Source organism: Prionailurus viverrinus, chromosome E3, assembly GCF_022837055.1.
Source record: "Prionailurus viverrinus isolate Anna chromosome E3, UM_Priviv_1.0, whole genome shotgun sequence".
Lineage (NCBI taxonomy): Eukaryota > Metazoa > Chordata > Mammalia > Carnivora > Felidae > Prionailurus > Prionailurus viverrinus.
This window is the reverse complement of record NC_062576.1, coordinates 24300646-24320972: the sequence shown is the minus strand read 5'-3', so window position 1 is coordinate 24320972 and position 20327 is coordinate 24300646. Positions and strand designations below refer to the sequence as shown.

At 39.0% G+C, this 20327-nt stretch overlaps 1 protein-coding gene and 1 long non-coding RNA gene across 4 annotated transcripts in view; one reads left to right on the top strand and one right to left on the bottom strand.

The window, feature by feature from the left end:
• The window catches only part of LOC125154779 (transmembrane protein 180-like), a 39985-nt gene extending 31371 nt beyond the window's left edge, over positions 1 to 8614 (top strand). For all 3 annotated transcript variants that reach the window (XM_047839403.1, XM_047839401.1, XM_047839402.1), the window contains exon 7: positions 8339 to 8614. In XM_047839403.1, the coding sequence (XP_047695359.1) occupies positions 8339 to 8471 (133 nt within the window). In that variant the 3' untranslated portion in view covers positions 8472 to 8614. The remainder of the gene's footprint in view (positions 1 to 8338) is intronic.
• The window catches only part of LOC125154783 (uncharacterized), a 29713-nt gene continuing 9464 nt past the window's right edge, over positions 79 to 20327 (bottom strand). Inside the window, exon 3 of the long non-coding RNA XR_007147923.1 lies at positions 79 to 728. This is a non-coding gene — a long non-coding RNA (uncharacterized LOC125154783). The remainder of the gene's footprint in view (positions 729 to 20327) is intronic.

Here is a 20327-nt window from a genome sequence, read left to right as displayed (position 1 = left end):
ATGTTGGTTCTAAGGGGCATGTTATTTCATCAAGTTTGATAGATCTATTTTCTTCTTATTGACCTACTCAGTGGCCTGTAAGTATAATGATCAGTTTATTGTTAATGGAGATTCATAAATGGGGTACTTGGGCAAAAAAACCAATGTGTAATATCTCCTAATTATAGGGTATAAGGTACTTCATGTGATAATATTAGAAACTGATTCTCTTATTTTATGCATGTAGCTTCTATTAAAAGTGCAACGAAGTCCACACTTTTCACAAAAAAGTGACAATGAAATTATAGTATATTATAGAAAACAACGGCTATTCCTTCTATTTGGACAGTTAAGCATGCTTTGCATTCTTTTGTCTGCAAACATTTGTGGAGTATCTACTAGGTGTTAGCACTGAGCTGGGACCTGAGATACAGAGTTGTAAGGCATGATGCTTTCTGCCCTTGGGAACTCACATGGCATTAGTGCAGGAGGCAGACCAGAAGGTGTGGTACAACGAGTTAAGTCCAAGGTTGAGATAAGCCCAGAGTGCGAGAGGAACACCAGCTGGGCGCTCGGCTGCTTATTACAGGACACGGAGCACAGCACTGACTCCGTGTGGTAGCACTGTCTTACAGCCCTGGCCCAATTCTTGCTGCTTGAGAAGACATTCTGGAATGGAAAGATGCATTTCCCCAGTAGTCCGAATCTGCCAGTTTATTTGTTGAGTTACACTGTCATCTGTGGATACTCTGCCAGAAACCAAAACAAAATCCATTACTTAAAAAATAGTCTTCTAGATCACTCTGCTACATAGCCATATGTTGAAAAATTGTTTTAAATTTATGTTTATTTGTTTTTGAGAGAGAGAGAGAGAGAGACAGAGTGCAAGTGGGGAAGGGGCAGAGACAGAGAGGGAGACACAGAACCTGAAGCAGGCTCCAGGTTGCTGACAGCACAGAACCAGACGCAGGGCTTGAACTCAGGACCACAAGATCATGACCTGAGCTGCAGTCCGATGCCTAAATGACTGAGCCACCCAGGTGCCCCTAACCAAGTATGTTTTTAAATACTGTAAGTGCAGCTTTCCCTTTGCTTCTCTTTTGTCTGAAGGCCTCATAATACTTCAAAAATTACACTTACAATAGAAGTTTAGAAAGTGGTTTTTCTCTCAATGACATAGTAAACAATACTGTCTTAAACTCCAGCAAAGGAGCAGATCGGAAAATGAATTGCTTCAGAGTGAATAAAAAGTAACCTTAAGGCTTTGTCTTTTAAACAATGAAAATATTCTTAGTGTTTAATTTTACGTAGCTAATCATTAAAATCAGTTTTAAAGCTGTTTTTGGAAAACAAGTGCTTTCTGTAGTGATTTACTACAGCAACAGCCTGGAAATTTCCAGGCAAGGACTCTCTTCTGCTTGTTTAATGAATTCTGTTTCACATTAGGACAAAATTGGTGGGTTTATTCAGTATTAAATATTAGGTTACCTAGACTAGAAATGAGCTAGTCTTATGTATTATACTTGGTGCTGGTGGATTTTGTTCTTTCAAGCTGTCAATTCAATAAGCATGCTGTTGATTCTGAAATACTTATTGTAAATTCCTTGATTAACGTCTTTTTCTAAAGTTTTATTTATTTATTCTGAGCGAGGGGAGGGGCAGAGAGAGAGGGAGAGAGACAGAATCCCAAGCAGGCCCTGCACTGTGAGTGTAGAGCCCGATGAGGGGCTTGAACTCATAAACCTTGAGATCATGACCTGAGCCAAAGTTGGACGTTTAACTGACTGAGCCACCGAGGCGCCCCTTTTTGATTAATGTTTTTACATATTCTTGACCTAGTAAGCCACTGAAGCATAGTGCCTTGAATAGGAAACACAAACAACCATTTCTCTGAAAAGTGCATATAGCTTTCTATAATGATCCCTGAAGAGCAAGAAACAGTAGTTAGGACACTCCATGTATTCAGAGCCTCAAACTGTAAGATAGGACTTCCCCTCCCACATCACTGGGAAGATAAGATTAAAAACGTATAGGGGCGCCTAGGTGGCTCAGTCGGTTGAGCGTCTGACTTCGGCTCAGGTCATGGTCTCACGGCTTGTGAGGTCAAGCCCCACGACAGGCTCTGTGCTGACAGCTCGGAGCCTGGAGCCTGCTTCTGCTTCTGCTTCTGTGTCTCCCTCCCTCTCTGCTCCTCCCCTGCTCACATGCTCTCTCTCAAAAATAAATATAGATTAAAAAAAAATTTTTTTTTTAATGTATACAAAATAGGGGTGCCTGGGTGGCTCAGTTGGTTAAGTCTCCAACTTCAGCTCAGGTTGTGATCTCACGGTTTGTGGGTTTGAGCCCCACGTCACGCTCTGTGCTGACAGCTCGGAGTCTGGAACCTGCTTCGATTCTGTGTCTCCCTCTCTCTCTGCCCCTTCCCCTGCTCACTCTCCATCTCTCTCTCTCCAAAAATAAACATTAAAAATTTTTTAAATGTATATAAAATATTATAGCTGCAAAGAAGTGTGTACATATAAGCATATACATTTGTTGAGATTGCTAGAATTTGGGATAATCACTTTTTAACGATGTTCCATGCTAAGTCCATTTGCCAAGTATCATGAACATGAGCACTTGTAACATTCTAAATGAAGAGCATTTGGCCCAAAAGATTATGATTTTAGCTAAATCAGTTTCCTAATGATGTGTCCGAAATGGGGCTGTGATGGGAGATTTTGTTGAGGAAACTCTATCCACAAGTTCACAGGACCATGATAATATATATCCTGTGTTTTACCACCACAGAATTATCAACGATTTTGATTTCTTTCCCATTGCCTGCTTCTTTTCCTCTGTATATGAGTTATAATGTTGCCATTTGCAACAATATGGGTGGAACTAGAACGTATTATGCTAAGGGACATAAGTCAGTCAGAGAAAGACAAATATCATACGATTTCATTCATATGTGGAATTTAAAAAACAAAGCAGATGAACATAGGGGAAGGGAATGAAAAATAAAATAAGATAAAAACAGAGAAGGATGCAAAACATAAAAGACTTAAATATAGTGAACAACCTGAGGGTTGCTGTACGAGAAGTGGGGGGATGGGCTAAATGGGTGATGGGTATTAAGGCACTTGTGATGAGCACTGGGTTTTATATGTAAGTGATGAATCACTGGATTCTAATCCTGAAATAACACTACACTATATGTTAACTAACTTGAATTTAAATTAAAAAAAAAAAAAGTTATGTTCCATTGCAAAGGGACCACCTGAGGACAAGATTATGTCCAAAAGAGGAGATAATCAACTTCAGGGTTTTTTTGTTTGTTTGTTTGTTTTTTGTTTCTTGTTTTTTTCCAATAAATATTATACTGCTGCTTTTTCCTAGTCTTTTTTTTTTAATGTTTATTTATTTTTGAGAAAGAGAGAGGGTGGGGGCATGCATGCAAGCGGGGGGAGAAGCAGAGAGAGGGGACAGAGGATCTGAAGTGGGCTCTGCACTGACAGCACTGAGCCCGAAGTGGGGCTCAAACTCATGAACTGTGAGATCATGATGTGAGCCGAAGTCAGATGCTCAACCAACTGAGCCACCCAGGTGCCCCTCTAGTTAGTCTTTATAGGTGGAAACATTAACAATAACCCCCGGTGCCTGGGGGCTCAGTCGGTTAAGCATCTGGCTCTTGGTTTCAGCTCAGGTCATGATCTCATGGTTCTTGAGTTCAAGCCCATGTTGGGCTCTATGCTGACAGTGGAGAGCCTGCTTGGGATTCTCTATCTCTTCCTCTGTCCCTGCCCCTCCCTCTCTCTCTCAAAATAAAAAATAAACTTAAAAATAAAAACCCAAACACAATAGCCCCAACCTCTGGCAAAGAAGTGTAGAGATTTAGACCCTTACCATTCCACACTGGCAATGTGATCGTATTAAGGTGTTAGTGTTCTTGACATTTGTTATAGGCCATTGCCTTTCATTCAGACCTTATGAATTCATTTCCACAGAAAGTGTATGACTTTATTCTTTAAAAATGTTTTTTCTTCTAAACTCATATTATAAATTCCATTTTCTCCTGGAGAGATTTTTAGTTCAGATTGAGATAAGAAGCCCAGCTCCAAGCTGTGGAACTTTGGGAAATTTTGTTTTTAATTTTTTAAAGTTTATTTATTTATTTTGAGAAAGAGAGTGAGCAGGGGAGGTGCAGAGAGAGAGAATTCCAAGCAAGCTCCATGCTGATAGCACGGAGCCCGATGAGAGCTTGAATTCATGAACCGTGGGATCATGACCTGAGCTGAAAGCAAGAGTTGGGTGCTTAATTGGCTGAGCCACCCAGGCACCCCGAACTTTGGGCAATTTAATTAACCTAGGTAAGCCTTAGTATCTTCAGGGTTATTGTGAAAATTTGTAGCGTGACAAAAAAGTGTCAAACAGGACCAGGCACATATAAGCCTGCAATACGTGAGATGCCATCATTATTCTTACAAGGGTCTCATCAGGCTGACCCTAGAAAGGAGAAGTTCCCTTTCTAGAGGTAGCAAAGAGGGACTCAAAATTTGAGGGACTCAAATTTTGCCATCCCTAATTCAAAAGTATCTGTACTGGCACAAAACAATATTATTGTTTAGCAGGTGTAAGCTAAGACAAGAAAATGAAGAAAAAGATACCAAACAGCAATATTTTAGAATGTTATAACCCGCAGGTGGGTACTTCTTTTGAAAGCAGAACATTATGAGAGCATATGAGGTGCAAAAATTTTTCCATAAGTAAGAGGTGCAATTGCTGTTATTATAAAGTAACATTAAAGATGTTTTTTTGCCTCCACTATAATATATATACATTTTGTTGATGGTAAGGATCGGTGTTGATTTACTCTATAGGGCAAGCACCTCAAACAGTAAGTGTGCAATAAATATGTATTAAGTGAACAAAACTATAAGCAAGGCTTAGGAATTATTTTTCTACCAGAGATTCATTAAAAAATGTAAAGGTTGGAATTGACATTCTGAAAGCATAAAAGCCTGACTGGTCAATAGATCCAATCATATCCAGGTAGAGTGAACATAATGTGAAAGAGGAAAAGAAATTCTCTAAATCCTGGGCATCTTTTCCAGATTAGAATGACATTTTAAGAGAAAGAGAAGAAATCTTAAGAAAGGAGCAGAAAGGCCAGAGAGACTTTTGAAGAGCATCAAATAATTCAATCAAGTGGTAGGGAAATGACCTTTGCTCTGGCCGCTGGAAACATTAACATGGTTGCAGCTTCAGTAATAACAATGTTCTTGCCTGCAAGAACTCGGTCTTAAACCACAACATGGTAGTTCTCAGCTTGCTTTACTCATCCTGTTCATCCCCCTGCCTTTCCTTGAACTTTCAGCCTAAGGCTCTCTCTCTGCAGTATTGTTGGTGTGCTCACAATTTGCCTCTGCAGATTACCACAGGTGTTCCCCATGCCCTCACTCACTGTGAAAAAAAGAGAAAAAGACAGTTCTGTCCTGGAGAGCGAATATCTCCCAGAGGGAACCCTTGGAAGCTGGAATCCAATTTCTTGATGTTTCCGAAACTGGAATCTGTTATAACTAGAAAATGCTGGAAGATAATAGGCTCCTGCTGCTAACCAAACACTCAGATAAGACGCACAGAAGAGCCTCGGCCAAGCAGAAACCAGTCTTTTCATAAAACACTGGGCTTCTGAGCACACATTGTACTAATTCCGTGACTAGCAGCTCACCGTCATGGCTCTGTGGTTCTTTTCCCCTTTAAAGGTCTTGATCAGGCCAATTCCTTTCTTCTTTGTGTTTGAGAAATGTGTGATTGAGGCTGCTTCACACTGGAACTTGGGTTTCCATTACCTCTTTGGCATCTCGTACCCATTGTCGGTCCAGTTCTCTCATCTGGTCTTGTGGTTCCAATCAGTGAACCAAGGCGGTGAGAGAAGCATCATGCTTGTGTGCACCTACGTCTTGTTCAAAAGTACCAACCATGACCTTGTCTTCCCATTCTTGAAATCTGTGCTCAGCTGTTTCAAACTTCCTGTGTCCTTGTTAGTAATGGCCAAATAGAAATCACTGAATCTTTCCCGATAATGGTTAGAGGTTGCCAATTTATGGTAATTTGGACATACGTGCCAATGGGAAAGGTACATTATTCAAGTCACTTTGGCTGTAAGTGACAGAAACTGAGTGCAGGCTAGCTTACATTAAAAAAAACCTTGCCAGCTCCTGTAACTGAAGTCAGGCAGAGGTGGATCTGGGTAGCTGAACAGGTGATGATAGGAACCTGTTTCTCTGACTTTCCTTCTGTATTGAGTCCAGTCTTTTACCACATGGCTGCAAGATAACTCCAAGCTTACTTGGGCCCAACAACCTACGATCCTAAAGGAAACACTTAACATTTGTCCCGTTAGCCCAGCAGAAGTCCCCCAGTGGACCTTGAAAAGCTTTATGAGTCACATGCCCATCCCTGAGTCAGTAGTTGTAGCCTGAGGTTGGAGTTCTCAGACTAGGTCTGGGCATGTACTTGATCTTGGGGTTGGGAGTTGGGCAGTCAGATAGGAAAGGAAGAGCAGGGAGGATTTTTCTTAAAGGAAAGAATGCAGGGAAGATACAACACCACATGCCCCCAAATGAGTTTTTTCCATAGATAGTTTGTGTGGAGCAGAAGTGACATCATGTATCAGTGGCACCCTTGGTGCCTCTGTTACTTCCAGAGGCTATAGTAGATATGTGTTGATGGCCCAGCCTGTGACCCAAGCCTCTGTGTCTCAGAGCCCAGAAACTAGCAGCACAAGAGCAATGGGTTGGGTAGGTCATTACCAATCACTTCTTGGACCAAGCAGGACCTGAGATGAAGGGTGGTCTTGTGGAGCACTGATCGGAAGGTGTGGCCATTCCTAACAAATGCAGTCCAGTCCAGAGCACCAAGGACATTCCCAGCTATGGCTTTTGGAGGAGGAGGTAGTGATAGTTGGAGGTTTTGCACATGATTCTAGGTGCAGGCCTTCTAGCTAATGCCTACTTACCCTTCAGATCTCAGCTCAAATACTGCTCCCCAGGGGAGCCTCCTCTGGACTCCACTTGCCAAGAGTAGGCCAGCCCCTCTGGCTATGTGCTGCCATCTAATACCTTGTGTTTTTCCATCACAGCACTTAATGGAGTGATCTTTTAAATAATTTTTTTAATATTTATTTTTGAGAGAGAGAGAGAGAGGGAGAGAGAGAGAGAGATGAAGCATGAGAGGGGAAGGGGCAGAGAGAGAAGGAGACATGGAATCCAAAGCAGGCTCCAGGCTCTGAGCTGTCAGCACAGAGCCCAACACGGGGCTCGAACTCAAGGACCTCAAGATCATGACCTGAGCCAAAGTCGGACGCTTAGCCGACCGAGCCACCCAGGCGCCCCCTTAATGCAGTGATCCTAGTCACCATATGTAAATCACTCTTATCTGTGATTGCTTGATTAAGATCTGCCTTCTGCACCAAGAGGTGAGCTCCTTGAGGGTGGGAACTCTGTCAGTTTTGCCTGCCATTGAATACCCAGTACTTGGTCCAGTGCCAACACATTTAATAATCACACAGTGCCTTTTTCTTTTTTAAGATGAATGAATGATACCTAGTTTCTGGGAATAGCAGCTGATTTTAGTATGAAAATGTAATAAACTGCCTCTTCTTCCTAAACTATCAGATATTTTTGATCTTTTCCGTTAGTTCCTCACTTGGCTAAGGGGATGAGGTGATATTTTAGATAGCCTAGGTGACTAGAAAGAAGCTGAAGACTGGATAATCAGTCCCCAAATAATCAGGAGCCCTCTTTTAATGTATGTGATTTAAATGAAGGAAAAAAAAAAAAAGATCTACCAGGAGCATAATGAAGAACCACAGGGACCTGGGAGCTTAGTGTAAGTTCTTGGCAGAAAACCAGGACCTGCTACTCCTGAATATAACTATTAACTGTAGTTTCTTTTTGTAACCTCTAGTTGTGTTGAATGGAAGTAAGTTTAGTGATAAAAATGAATGCCAAATTCCCACCACTTTGTTTAAAACACGTTGGAGGGTGATTTCAAGACTGAAGCATCATGAGCGTGTACGTGTGCCTCACCTCCACCCTCTGTCTTCCCATGTACTGTTAATGATCCTTCAGGATAAGCTGTATGACTTCCCATCAGGCATTAGCATCACCCATTTACATGTCAGCCTCCTCTGGTATGGGCAACTGGAAGGTAGGGATTATTCAATTATTTGGGACAAAAATCCAGATTATTTGATAAACTTTCTATTACTTTTTGAAAGCAAAATTTTTCTGAAGCCTTTTGTTATATATCTTTGAATTAAGAGATATCGCTAGAGAAGCTAATTATGTTTTAAATCTTTTTTTTTCCCTAGCACAATTTTCGATCTTCATGATGCTATGTTTAATTTGATTTGCCTGGTCCCCCTGGGCATTGCAGTAATTCAGATTCTGGTTTGGAGTCCATTCTCAATGAGGAACAAGACAGACTACACAGGGGCTCTTTAAGGCCAATGCTTGGCTAGCATGGGATTCAAACAAATCTTCAGTTGTTTATTCTTACAGAGATTACATTCTACCAGAAGGCAAAACTGTATTTTATAACCCCTAATTTGTTTAGAAAACAAAACAGATGAAACAAATACAACATGTTTTAGGGCGTTTTGACTACCGTAATAAACTAATAAGAAAGTTAAATATGAGTTCAGGCCTCTCTGTTGGCTGTTTCCAAGTGGTCTTGTGGCCTGGTCGCAACTGTTCTTCTTCACCCTTGAACTGTTTCCAGTTCAGTTTCCAGAGTCCGCCTGATTGTGCATGCCACTTTCCTTCATTTTTATTTTATTATTATTTTTTTAAGTAGGCATCATGCCCAGTGTGGAGCCCAAGGCGGGGACTTTACCTCATGACCCTAAGATCAAGATCTGAGCTGAGATCAAGAGTTAGATGCTTAACTGACTGGGCCGCCCAGTCTCCCCCTACTTCCTTTTATTTTAAGCCTCATACTGATGCTTCAACAGATTATATCAGTAAAGACATCTTTTTTTTTTTTTTTTTCCTTTTCGTTAAGTAATGCTGCATCACCATCATCTGTAGATTACCCTGTAACTGATAGTGGTCACATTTGGTAGATTCCAGGGCCAATATAAGAGAACCCATATAACCCAGATTTATGTGGCTGGCTTGGTCATAGAACTTTTGGTTATGAAGGAATAGGAATTCAACTTCAGCTGTCTTAAATAAAGAGAGGTTCCTTGTAAGGATACAGTAGGGAAATTCATAGGCATCGCGGACAGGGAATAAAATAGAGTTGAATCATATAAGGACTGGAGTGAGAAAGGCAGGGCCTGAGGTAGCTTTCTCTGCCTCTGACATCTTTATTTCATGGTTCTCTCTCTCTCAAACACACATACTCTCAACTGAGCACCAGACCTTTCAGATCAGTTGCTCATCTTCATCTAACTGACTCAGACTCTGTGTGCCTATTATATTCTCTCTCTCTTTTATTTATTATTTTTAATGTTTATTTGTGACAGAGAAAGAGAGACAGAGCATGAGCAGGGAAGGGGCAGAGAGACAGGGAGACACAGGATCTGAAGCAGGCTCCAAGCCCCGAGCTGTCAGTGCACAGCCCGACACGGAGCTTGAACCCATGAACTGTGAGATGGTGACCTGAGCCGAAGTTGGATGCTTAACCAACTGAGCCACCTAGGTGCCTCCCTCTCTCTCTCTTTTTAAAGTTTTTTTTATTTATTTATTTATTTATTTATTTATTTATTTATTTATTTATTTATAAGTAATTTCTATATCCAATGTGGGGCTCAAACTCACAACACTGAGATCAAGAGTTGCATACTCTTCTGACTGAGCCAGCCTGTTAGATTCTCCTACCCAAGAATGGTCATTGTTCAGCATGACACATTGTTTACACTGGTGAACTGAAAATACTTAACAACTGGCTCTCTGAAAAAAAAAATGTATGCATATATATGCATATATAACTTTATTATATATTTTACTGATAAAAAGGATGTATAGCATATGACTTAAAAATAATAATAATACCTACTCTTTATTGTAAATTTCATACACCTATAATGTCAGTGTGACTTGTTATTTCTTAAAAATTCCACTCATAAGGTTTTATAATTCATAGCAATAATCATGAAATCAAGACTACGAATAAATGCTTGATTAGTATTCAATTCAACAAAGAAGTCACTTATGTCATAGGCCAAGGAGTATAGTTACAATCTAAATGTTATTTTATATTTTTGTTTATAATAACCAGTAAGAAACAATAAAGACATACTTCAGAACTTTACTCAGTCATTAATGATGTGAGTAACTTCTCTGAATAACTGAATGATAATTTTCAATACTGGAAAGAATATGTCCTCAATTCCCTGTGTTTTCACAGTGTCACAGATATAGAGATGACAGTTTGGAGTTTCAGCTGCATGGTTAACATTTTCTTTATTACTTTCTTAAGTCTAGACCAGAGGTTGGCACACCTCTTTTGGCCTATGAACCAAATCCAACATGTGGTCTCTTTTTATACTGTCTGAGATCTAAGAATAATTTTTGTATTTTGAAAGGCTTGTCAAACAAATAATTGTTGTGTGACAGGAACTGTATGTGACTCAGGAGACAAAAATATTATCTGGCTCTTTATAGAAAAAGTTTGCCAACCCCTGGTCTAGACAATCAACAAAACAAAACAATACTATATACTGATTTCCATGGCATAAATACATCCACTATAGCTAATTTCAGGCTATAAATGTGATATTACTGAACACAGATTTAGGGGGAGAGATGATCAGTATCATGCCATTATAAAATTAAAAAACAAGACACATAATCGTAACACCATATGCACATATTGTATCACCATACAGATATGGCAGGTATTAATAACATTAAAAGCATAAATAACAGTAAAATGTAGCAACTAGAAAGTAATGTTTTGAGTACTTATCACTTTTGTTTTTAATATCATTTAATCATAAACTTAAGTATATTAATTTTTAACAATTTCTGTGTTTAAATTTTTTTCAGTGTGTATTTATTTTTGAGAGAGAGACAGTGTGTGAGTAGGGGAGGGGCAGAGAGAGAGGGAGACACAGAATCCGAAGCAGGCTCAGGCTCTGACCTGTCAGCACAGAGCCCAATGCAGGGCTCGAACCAAGAACTGTGAGATCATGACCTGAGCCAAAGTCGGACACTTAACTGACTGAGCCACCAACGCCCCCCCCCCCTTTTTATTTACTTTATTTTTTTAACAATTGCTGTGTTTAAAACCCAGCCTGAGAAATTCCTGAAAAGTTGATAATGGCTTTTACCAGCCAGGATGAGCAGGCTCCAGCCTACCACGGGGTGTACATCATAATAGTACTCAATGGGTTGCCACTTGGTCTGTTGGTGGGTATGTTCAGTAAGAATTGGAAGCAGTGTAGGTAGAGTAGACCTGATTCATATTCTGAGTTCTCTGATCCAAGCCAGGGTGTTGCAGTAAGAGAATACAAAATGGTGTATTTCCTGCATTTTTTTCATTTTGCTTTTCCTGAAATCAGCAAAGTTCTTTCCAAGCCTGGAGATAAGGACAACTAGGGATGGGGATATGACTGTATTATCTTTCAGAATGGTCTATTAATCATAAATCCACACTCAATCCTGAAGGGAGAGCTAAAGGTGGTGAAGAAGTTTGAACTTGCGCAAACTTTAATGTTTATTTTTGAGAGACAGAGAGAGACACACACACACAGAGCACAAGTGGGGGAGGGACAGAGAGAGAGACACACACACATACAGAATCCAAAGCAGGTTCCAGGCTCTGAGCTGACAACACAGAGCCCAATGTGGCGCTTGAACCCACGAACCATGAGATCATGATCTGAGCTGAAGTCAAACACTCAACCGGCTGAGCCACCCAGGCACCCTAAACTTGTGCAAACTTTAATATGCAGAGTGTCCCATGAGGAAAGAGTCAGTGAACTTGAAGATATGTCAGTAGAAATTACTCAAGCTGAAACACAAAGAGAGTGAGAATCAAAAAGAATAGAGCACCCAAGAGACTTGAGACAATATATAATAGTCAAACGTACATTTTAATGGAATTCTTCCCACCCCAAAAGAGAACAGAATAGGTTAGAAAAAATATTTGAAAAGACGATAGCCAAGAATTTTCAAAAAAATAATGAAAGACATCAAACCCAGAAGTTCAAGATCCAAGTAGCTCAGAGAACCAGGAAAATACCACGATAAATATTGAAAACCCCATCAAACATACAAAACAAAAAACACCTAGACATATCATATTCAAACTGATGAGAGCCAAAGATAAAGATAAACCACTGAAGGTAGCCCAAGATATAAGATACATTACATAGAGAGGAACAAAAATAAGATGAGCAGCACACTCTTCACCATAAATAATGGAAGACAGAAGGCAATGTAATGACATCTTTAAAATATGAAAGAAAAAAATTGTCAACCTAAATTTTTATACACAAGGCAAATATCTTTAAAAATTAAGTGAGGGTTGCCTGGGTGACTCAGTCAGTTAGGCTTCTGACTCGGTTTTGGCTCAGGTCATGATCTCACGGTTCGTGGGAGCCTGCATCAGGCTCTGCGTGGACAGCATGGAGCCTGCTTGGGATTCTGTCTCTCCTCTCTGCCCCCCAAAATAAATAACTAACATTTTAAAAAGTAAGTGAAATAAAGACTTTCAGACAAACAAAAGGCTGAAAGTTTCATTACCAGCAGATGTGCATTACATGAAGTGTTCAGGAAGTTACCAGATAGAAACTTGGGTCTAAACCAAGGAATAAAGATCTCTAGAAATGGTTAAAATGGAGGTAAATACAAAAGACTTCTTTTTTCTTATTTTATAATCATTTTAAAATTTTTATTTTTTTATTTTCAGAGAGAGAGAAAGAGAGTGTGAGAGAGGGGTGGAGGGAGAGAGAATCTCAAGCAGCCTCCATGCTCAACACAGAGCCTGATGTACGGCTCAATCCCACAACCCAGGGATCACAACCTGAGCCAAAATCAAGAGTTGGACACGCAACTGACTGAGCCACCCAGGTGCCCCTTATTTTTAATCACTTTATTTTTATTAAAATTTTAAAAATGTTTTATTTATTTTTGAGAGAGAGATAGAGCATAAGTGGGGAGGGGCAGAGAAAGAGGGAGACACAGAATCTGAAGCAGACTCCAGGCTCTGAACTGTCAGCACAGAATCCAATGTGGGGCTCAAAGCCAAGAAGCCTGCAATCATGACCTGAGCCCAAGTCAGACCCTTAACTGACTGAGCCACCAAGGCTAAATCACTTTAAACTTCTTTTTTTTTTTTTTAATTTTTTTTTCAACGTTTATTTATTTTTGGGACAGAGAGTGACAGAGCATGAACAGGGGAGGGGCAGAGAGAGAGGGAGACACAGAATCGGAAACAGGCTCCAGGCTCTGAGCCATCAGCCCAGAGCCTGACGCAGGGCTCGAACTCCTGGACCGCGAGATCGTGACCTGGCTGAAGTCGGATGCTTAACCGACTGCGCCACCCAGGCGCCCCAAGCTAAATCACTTTAAAAGGTGACTAAGGATCACTCATACATTGCTGGTGAAAATGTCAAGTGGTACAGCCACTCTATAAGACGTTTGGCAGTTTCTTATAAAACTAAACATGCAATTATAATGCAACATAGCAATTGCACTTTGGAGCATTTATCCCAGAGAAATGAAAACTTACATTTACACAATTCCTTCAACAGATTAATGGTTAAACAAACTGTGATACATAGAAACTATGGAATAGTACTTAGCAATAAAAGTTAAACTATTGACATACACATCAACTTGGATGATTTTCCAGGGAATTATACTGAATGAAAAAACCCAATCACAGAAGGTTACATACCGTATGATTCCATTTATGTAACATTTGTTGAAATGAAAAAATTTTAGAAATGCAGAGCAGATTAATGGTAGCCAGAGGTTTAAAATGGGAGTGGGAAGTGATAAGGATGATCATAGTTACAAAAGGGCAACACATGGGGCGCCTGGGTAGCTCAGTCAGTTAAGCATTTAACTCTTGACTTTGGCTTAGGTCATGATCTCACAGTTCGTGAGGTCAAGCCCTGTGTTGGGCTCTGTGCGGACAGTGGGGAGCCTGTTTGGGATTCTCTCTCCCTCTCTGTTTGCCTGTCCCCTGCTCATGCCCTCTCTCTCTCAAACTAAATAAACGTTTAAAAAAATAAAAAATAAATAAAAGGGCAACACAAGCAATCCTTGTGGCAATGAAATTGTTCCGTATCTTGACTATGGTGGTGGACAGATGAACGTACATGTGATAAAATTGTATGGAACTACACACACGCACACACACACAAGTAAAACTATCTAAAAGATTAGTGGAATGTTAACAGTGTCAAAATCCTCGTTGTGATATGTGCTATCTAATTTGTAAGATGTTACCATTAGGATAAACTGGGTAAAGATTACATGGGATAATTCTGCACTATTTCTTACTACAGCATGTGAATCCACAATTATCTCAATAAAATTTTCAATAAAAGATAATTGACTATCTAAAGTAAAAATAGCAGCACTGTATTTGGGAATTACAGTACATGCAAAAATAAAATATAGGACAACAATAATATAAAAGATTAGAGGGAACAATTTGTCATATATTGTTAAAAGGTTCTTACACCATATGGAAGAAGTATATTATTATTTTAAGGTAGGATGTGATTAATTTTAGATGTATATTATAAACTTTAGACCAACCATTAAATATATATATTAAAAAATTTTTTTAAATGTTTATTTACTTTTGAGAGAGAGAGAGACAGAGTACGAGTAGGGGAGGGCAGAGAGAGAGAAAGACACAGAATCTGAAGCTCCAGGCTCTGAGCTGTCAGAACAGAGCCCAAGATGGGGCTTGAACTCACAGACTGCAAGATCATGACCTGAGCTGAAGTTGGATGCTCAATGAACTGAACTATCCAGGCGCCCCATAAATATATATATATTTAAGCTGAGGCATGAATAATAAGCCTATAGTGGAAATAACATAATAAAAATTAATCATCCTAAAAGCAGGCAGAAAAAGTGGAAAGAGGGCCAAGAATGGAACAGAGAAAACAACTGACTGGATGTTAATCAATATTACATTAAATACAAATGGTCTAAATATACCAATTAAAAAACAGAAATTATTGATTGGATTAAAAACAAAACAAGATCCAATTACATGATATGTACCAAAAAATCCGCTTCCAATATGAAGACACAGGTATGTTTAAAGACGAAGGACCAAAAAATATAACATGTAAGCAGTAATCCAAGGAAAGTTGGAATGGCCATGTTAACATTTAAGTCAACTTCAAAAGAAGGAATATTACCAGGGATAAAGAGAGAGCTTACCTAGTAATAAGTGGATCAACTTACCAATAAAATGTAATAATCCTAAATATGTATGTACTTAATAATGGAGCTTCAAAATGCATGAAGCAAGGGGCGCCTGGGTGGCTCAATTGGTTGAGCGTCTGACTTCGGCTCAGGTCATGATCTTGCAGTTTGTGATTTCAAGCCCCACACTGGGCTCTGTGCTGACAGCTGGGAGCCTGGAGCCTGCTTCATATTCTGTGTCTCCCTCTCTCTCTGCCCCTCCCCTGTTTGTGCTCTGTCTCTGTCTCTCAAAAATGAATAAATGTAAAAAAAAAAAAAATTAAATGCATGAAGCAAAAAACTAATAGAAGTGAATGGAGAAATAAACAAATCCATAATTTTATAATTTTTTAAATAATATTTTTAAAGTAAACTCTACCCCCAATATGGGGCTCAAATTCACAACTCTAAAAACAAGAGTTGCATGCTCTACCAATTGAGCCAGCCAGGTGCCCCCAAAATCCACAATTTTAGGTGGGAACTCACTTCTTAGTAATCAATAGGGCATTTAGAAGGAAAATCAATAAAGATATAGAAGTGAACAATACCATCAAGAAACTTGACCTAGTTGCCATTTACAGAACAGCTTGCCCAACAACAGCAGAATACACGTTCTTTTCAAGTGCAAATGAAATATTTAGCAAGTTAGAACATCTGGGCAGTAAAAGAAATAATGGGGTGCCTGGGTGGCTCAGTTGGTTAAGTGTCCGACTTCGGCTCAGGTCATGATCTCAAGGCTGTGAGTTCGAGCCCCTCGTCAGGCTCTGTGGTGACAGCTCAGAGCCTGGAGCCTGCTTCAGATTCTGTGTCTCCGTCTTTCTCTGCCCCTCCCCCATTCGCACTCTGTCTCTGTCTCTCTCTCTCTCAAAAATAAATAAACATTAAAAAAAAATTAAAAAAGAAATAACAACACATATGAAAGAAGTCATATAAAGTATGTCTTCTGATTATAATGGTATATTCAATTAGAAACCAATAACCTACCTGGGAAATCCCCCCCAAATCTGGAAGTTAAAAACACACTTTTAAATAACTCATGGATTAAAGAAAAAGTCAGCAAGGAAACTGGAACATATTTTGAATTGAACAAAAATGAAAACATGATACAGTATATCAAAATTTGTGGAATGCAATGAGAGCAGTGCCTAGAAGGAAGTCTGTGGCATTAAATGAATATGTATATATATTATACATATGTGCCTGTATATTATATGTAAATAAAAGAAGCGTCTGAAATTAATAATCTATGTTTCCACCTTAGGAAACAAACAAAAAAGAGCAAATGAAACCCAAATCAGGCAGGAGGAAATAATAAACATCAGAAATCAATAAAATTGAAAACAGATGCCTGTTTGGTTATCACCAAAAAGATTAGAGATAAAAAATGCTGGTGAAGATGTGGAGAAAAGGGATCCCTGTGGACTCTTGATGGCAATGTAAACTGGTGCAACCACTGTGGAAAACAGCATGGAGGTTCCTCAAAAATTTGAAGATAGAACAACCGTATGATTCGCAATTCTACTTCTGGGACTACATCTGAAGGAAAAGGAAACACTATGTTGAGATATCTGTACCTCCATATTCACTGCAGTATTCTTTACAATAGCCAAGACAGGGAAAACAATCTAAATGTCCATAGACAGATGAATAGATAAAGTTTTGGTATATATATATGCAATGGAATTTAGCCATAAAAAGAAGGAAATCTTACCATTTGTGACAACACAGATGGATCTTGAGGGCATTATGCTAAGTGAACTAAAACAGGGAAAGAGAAATACTATAGGCTCTCACTTATATGTGCAATCTAACAAACAAAAAACCAACGACCAAAAAAAAAAAAACAACAAAACCCCAGAAACTCACAGAAAAACAAAACAAAACAAAACAAAAGAAAACTCACAGAAAAAGAGAAGATTTGTGGTTTCCAGAGGCAGGGGTGGGAAAGGAGGAATTGGAGGAAGGTGGTCAAAAGGCACAACCTTCTAGTTATAAGATAAATAAGTACTCAGGATGTAATGTACAACATGATGATTGTAGTTAACACTGCTGTAGGGTATATTTGAAAGCTGTTAAGAGTAAATCCTAAGAGTTCTTACACAAGGAAAAACACATTTTCTTTCTTTTTTTTCTTTTTGTATCTATATGAGGTGATGGATGTTAACTAATTGTGATGATCATTTCATAATATATGTAAGTCAAGTCGTTATGCTGTATACCTTAAACTTACACAATGCTGTGTATGTTGATTATATCTCAGTTGATTATATCTCAGTAAAACTGAAAGAAAAAGAGGGATGCCTGGGTGGCTCAGTCCATTAAGCGTCCAACTCTTGATTTCGGCTCAGGTCATGATCTCACAGTTCATAAGATCGAGTCCTTTGGGGGGCTCTGCGCTGATAGTGTGGAACCTGCTTGGGATTCTCTCTCTCCCTCTCACTCTGCCCCTCCCTCGCTTGTGTTGTGCATGTGCGCGCGCGCTCTCTCTCTCTCTCCCAAAATAAACTTAAAACAAAACTAAAAGAAAGAGGTATCTGCACTCCCATGATTGTTGCAGCATTAGTCACAATATCCAAGTATGGAAACAACCTAAGTGTTCGTTGATGGATGAATGGATAAAGATGTGATATAGATACAGAGATTATTCAACCATAAAAAAGAAGGAAGTCTCATCATTTGCACCAACATGGATGAACCTGGAGGACATTATGCTACGTGAAGTAAGCCAGAACAGAAAGACAAATACTGGTATGGTTTCACTTATAAATGGAAGCTTAAAACATTGAACCAGAGAACAATGTTGCTATGGCATGAGGGTGTGGAAGTAGAGAGATGTTGGTCCAAAGGCACAATATTTCAGTTATAATAAATTCTGGGAATCTAATGTAAAAAATGGTGACTATAGTTAATAACACTATATTATACACTTGAAATTTGCTAAGAGAGTAGCTCTTAAGTGTTCTCACCACATATGCACACAAAGGTACCTATGTGAGGTGATGGATGTGTTAATTAACTTAATTATTATAATTAGTTCATAATTTATATGTATATTAAATCATCCAATTGTACACCTTTAAAAAATCATGTTGTACAATCTGCATATACACAATTTTTACTTGTCAATGATACCTCATTAAGTCTGGGGAAAAAAAATTAACTCCTGATCTTTGAAAGACATTGTTAATAAATGAAAAGGTAAGCCACAGTCTGGGAGAAAATATTTGCAAAATCCATATTTGATAAAAGACTTGCATGTAGAGTAGTTTAAAAAGACTCTCAACCAATTAAAAGATAACAACCCAATAAAAAAGGGGCAAATGTTTGAACAGACATTCCACCAAAGAAGAGCTACAGATGGAAAGTAAGTACATGAAAAGATCTTTAACATTATTGGTTATCAGGAAAAGGCAAATTAAAACCACAGTGAAGGAGTGTCTGGGTGGCTCAGTCAATTAAGTGAACAACTCTTGATTTCCGACCAGGTCATGATCTCACAGTTCATGAAATCAAGCCCTGTATCAGATTCTGTGCTGACAGCGTGGAGCTTGGGAGCTTGGGATTCTCTCTGTCTCCTTCTCTCTCTCTGCCCCTCCCCTGCTCATGCTCTCTCTCTCTCTCTCAAAATAAATAAATAAACATTAAAAGAAAAATAAAACCACAGTGAAATACCACTACATAACTATTGGACTGGCTAAAATAAAAACTGACAATACCATGTGCTGACAAGATTGTGGAGCACCTAGAACTCTCATACAGTCCTGGAAGAATTAAAATGGCACAGCTGCTTTAGAAATCAGTTTTATTATTAAAAAAGCTTATTAAAAAAGTTAAATAGACATAGAATCTGACATAGAATCCAGAAATCCCATTGCTAGCTATTTGCTCAAGAGAACCAAAAACTGTGTTCACACAAAACATGTACACAGTTGTTTATGGCAGTTTAGTCATTATCACATACATAAAAAAAACTGGAAATGACTCAAATGTCCTTCAGCTGGTTAACAGGGAAACAGATTGTGGTACATCCATATCATGGAATGACATATGTCAGTAAGAAGACAGATTTACTGATACATCAGCATGAATGAATGCCAAGTGCACAATGCTGAGTGGAAGAGAAGCCAGACTCAAAAGATTACCTAACTGTATGATTCCATTTAAATCATATTCTGGAAAGGGTAAAACTTTCAGGGGAGCAAACACATTAGTGGTTGGCAGAATCTAAGATGGGGAGAGAGGTTGACTACAAGGGACACAGGGAATTTTTTTAAGGAATGGAAATATTCTATATTTTGATTGTGGGTACTGGTCACAACCCTTGTATGCATTTGTCAAAACTCAAACTGTATACTATGCAGGGTGAATTACTGGACTTAAAAAATATTTATAGACCACAGAAATTGTCTTCATTTTATTTCTGGAAGATTGTTTTGAAGTGATTACACAAGTGACATTTGACTTGCTATTCAGAAAGTCAAATGGTTATCTCAACACTCTTAGGGTATCTCAACACTTTAAAAATAATTACCTCATTAACAATGTCATGACTATTGAATACTGTTTTATTAACACTTTTTATTAAAGTACATATTGCTTCTGGGGCACCTGGGTGGCTAAGTGGCTGAAGCACCTGACTTTGGCTCAGGTCATGATCTCACAGTTTGTGAGTTCGAGCCCTGTGTCAGGCTCTCTGATGTCAGCCCAGAGCCTGCTTCAGATGCTCTGCCTCCCTCCTTCTCTGCCCAACCCCCACTAGCTTTCTTGCTCTCTCAAAAAAACACATTAAAAAAAAAAAGAACATAGTGCTTCTGCTAAGGACCTCTTCCCCGCCTTCTTCCTGTGAACCATGTTAAAGATTTCTGATTTACAGCAAGATTCTGAGTCAGTACACCTCGAATGACCCAGGAACCT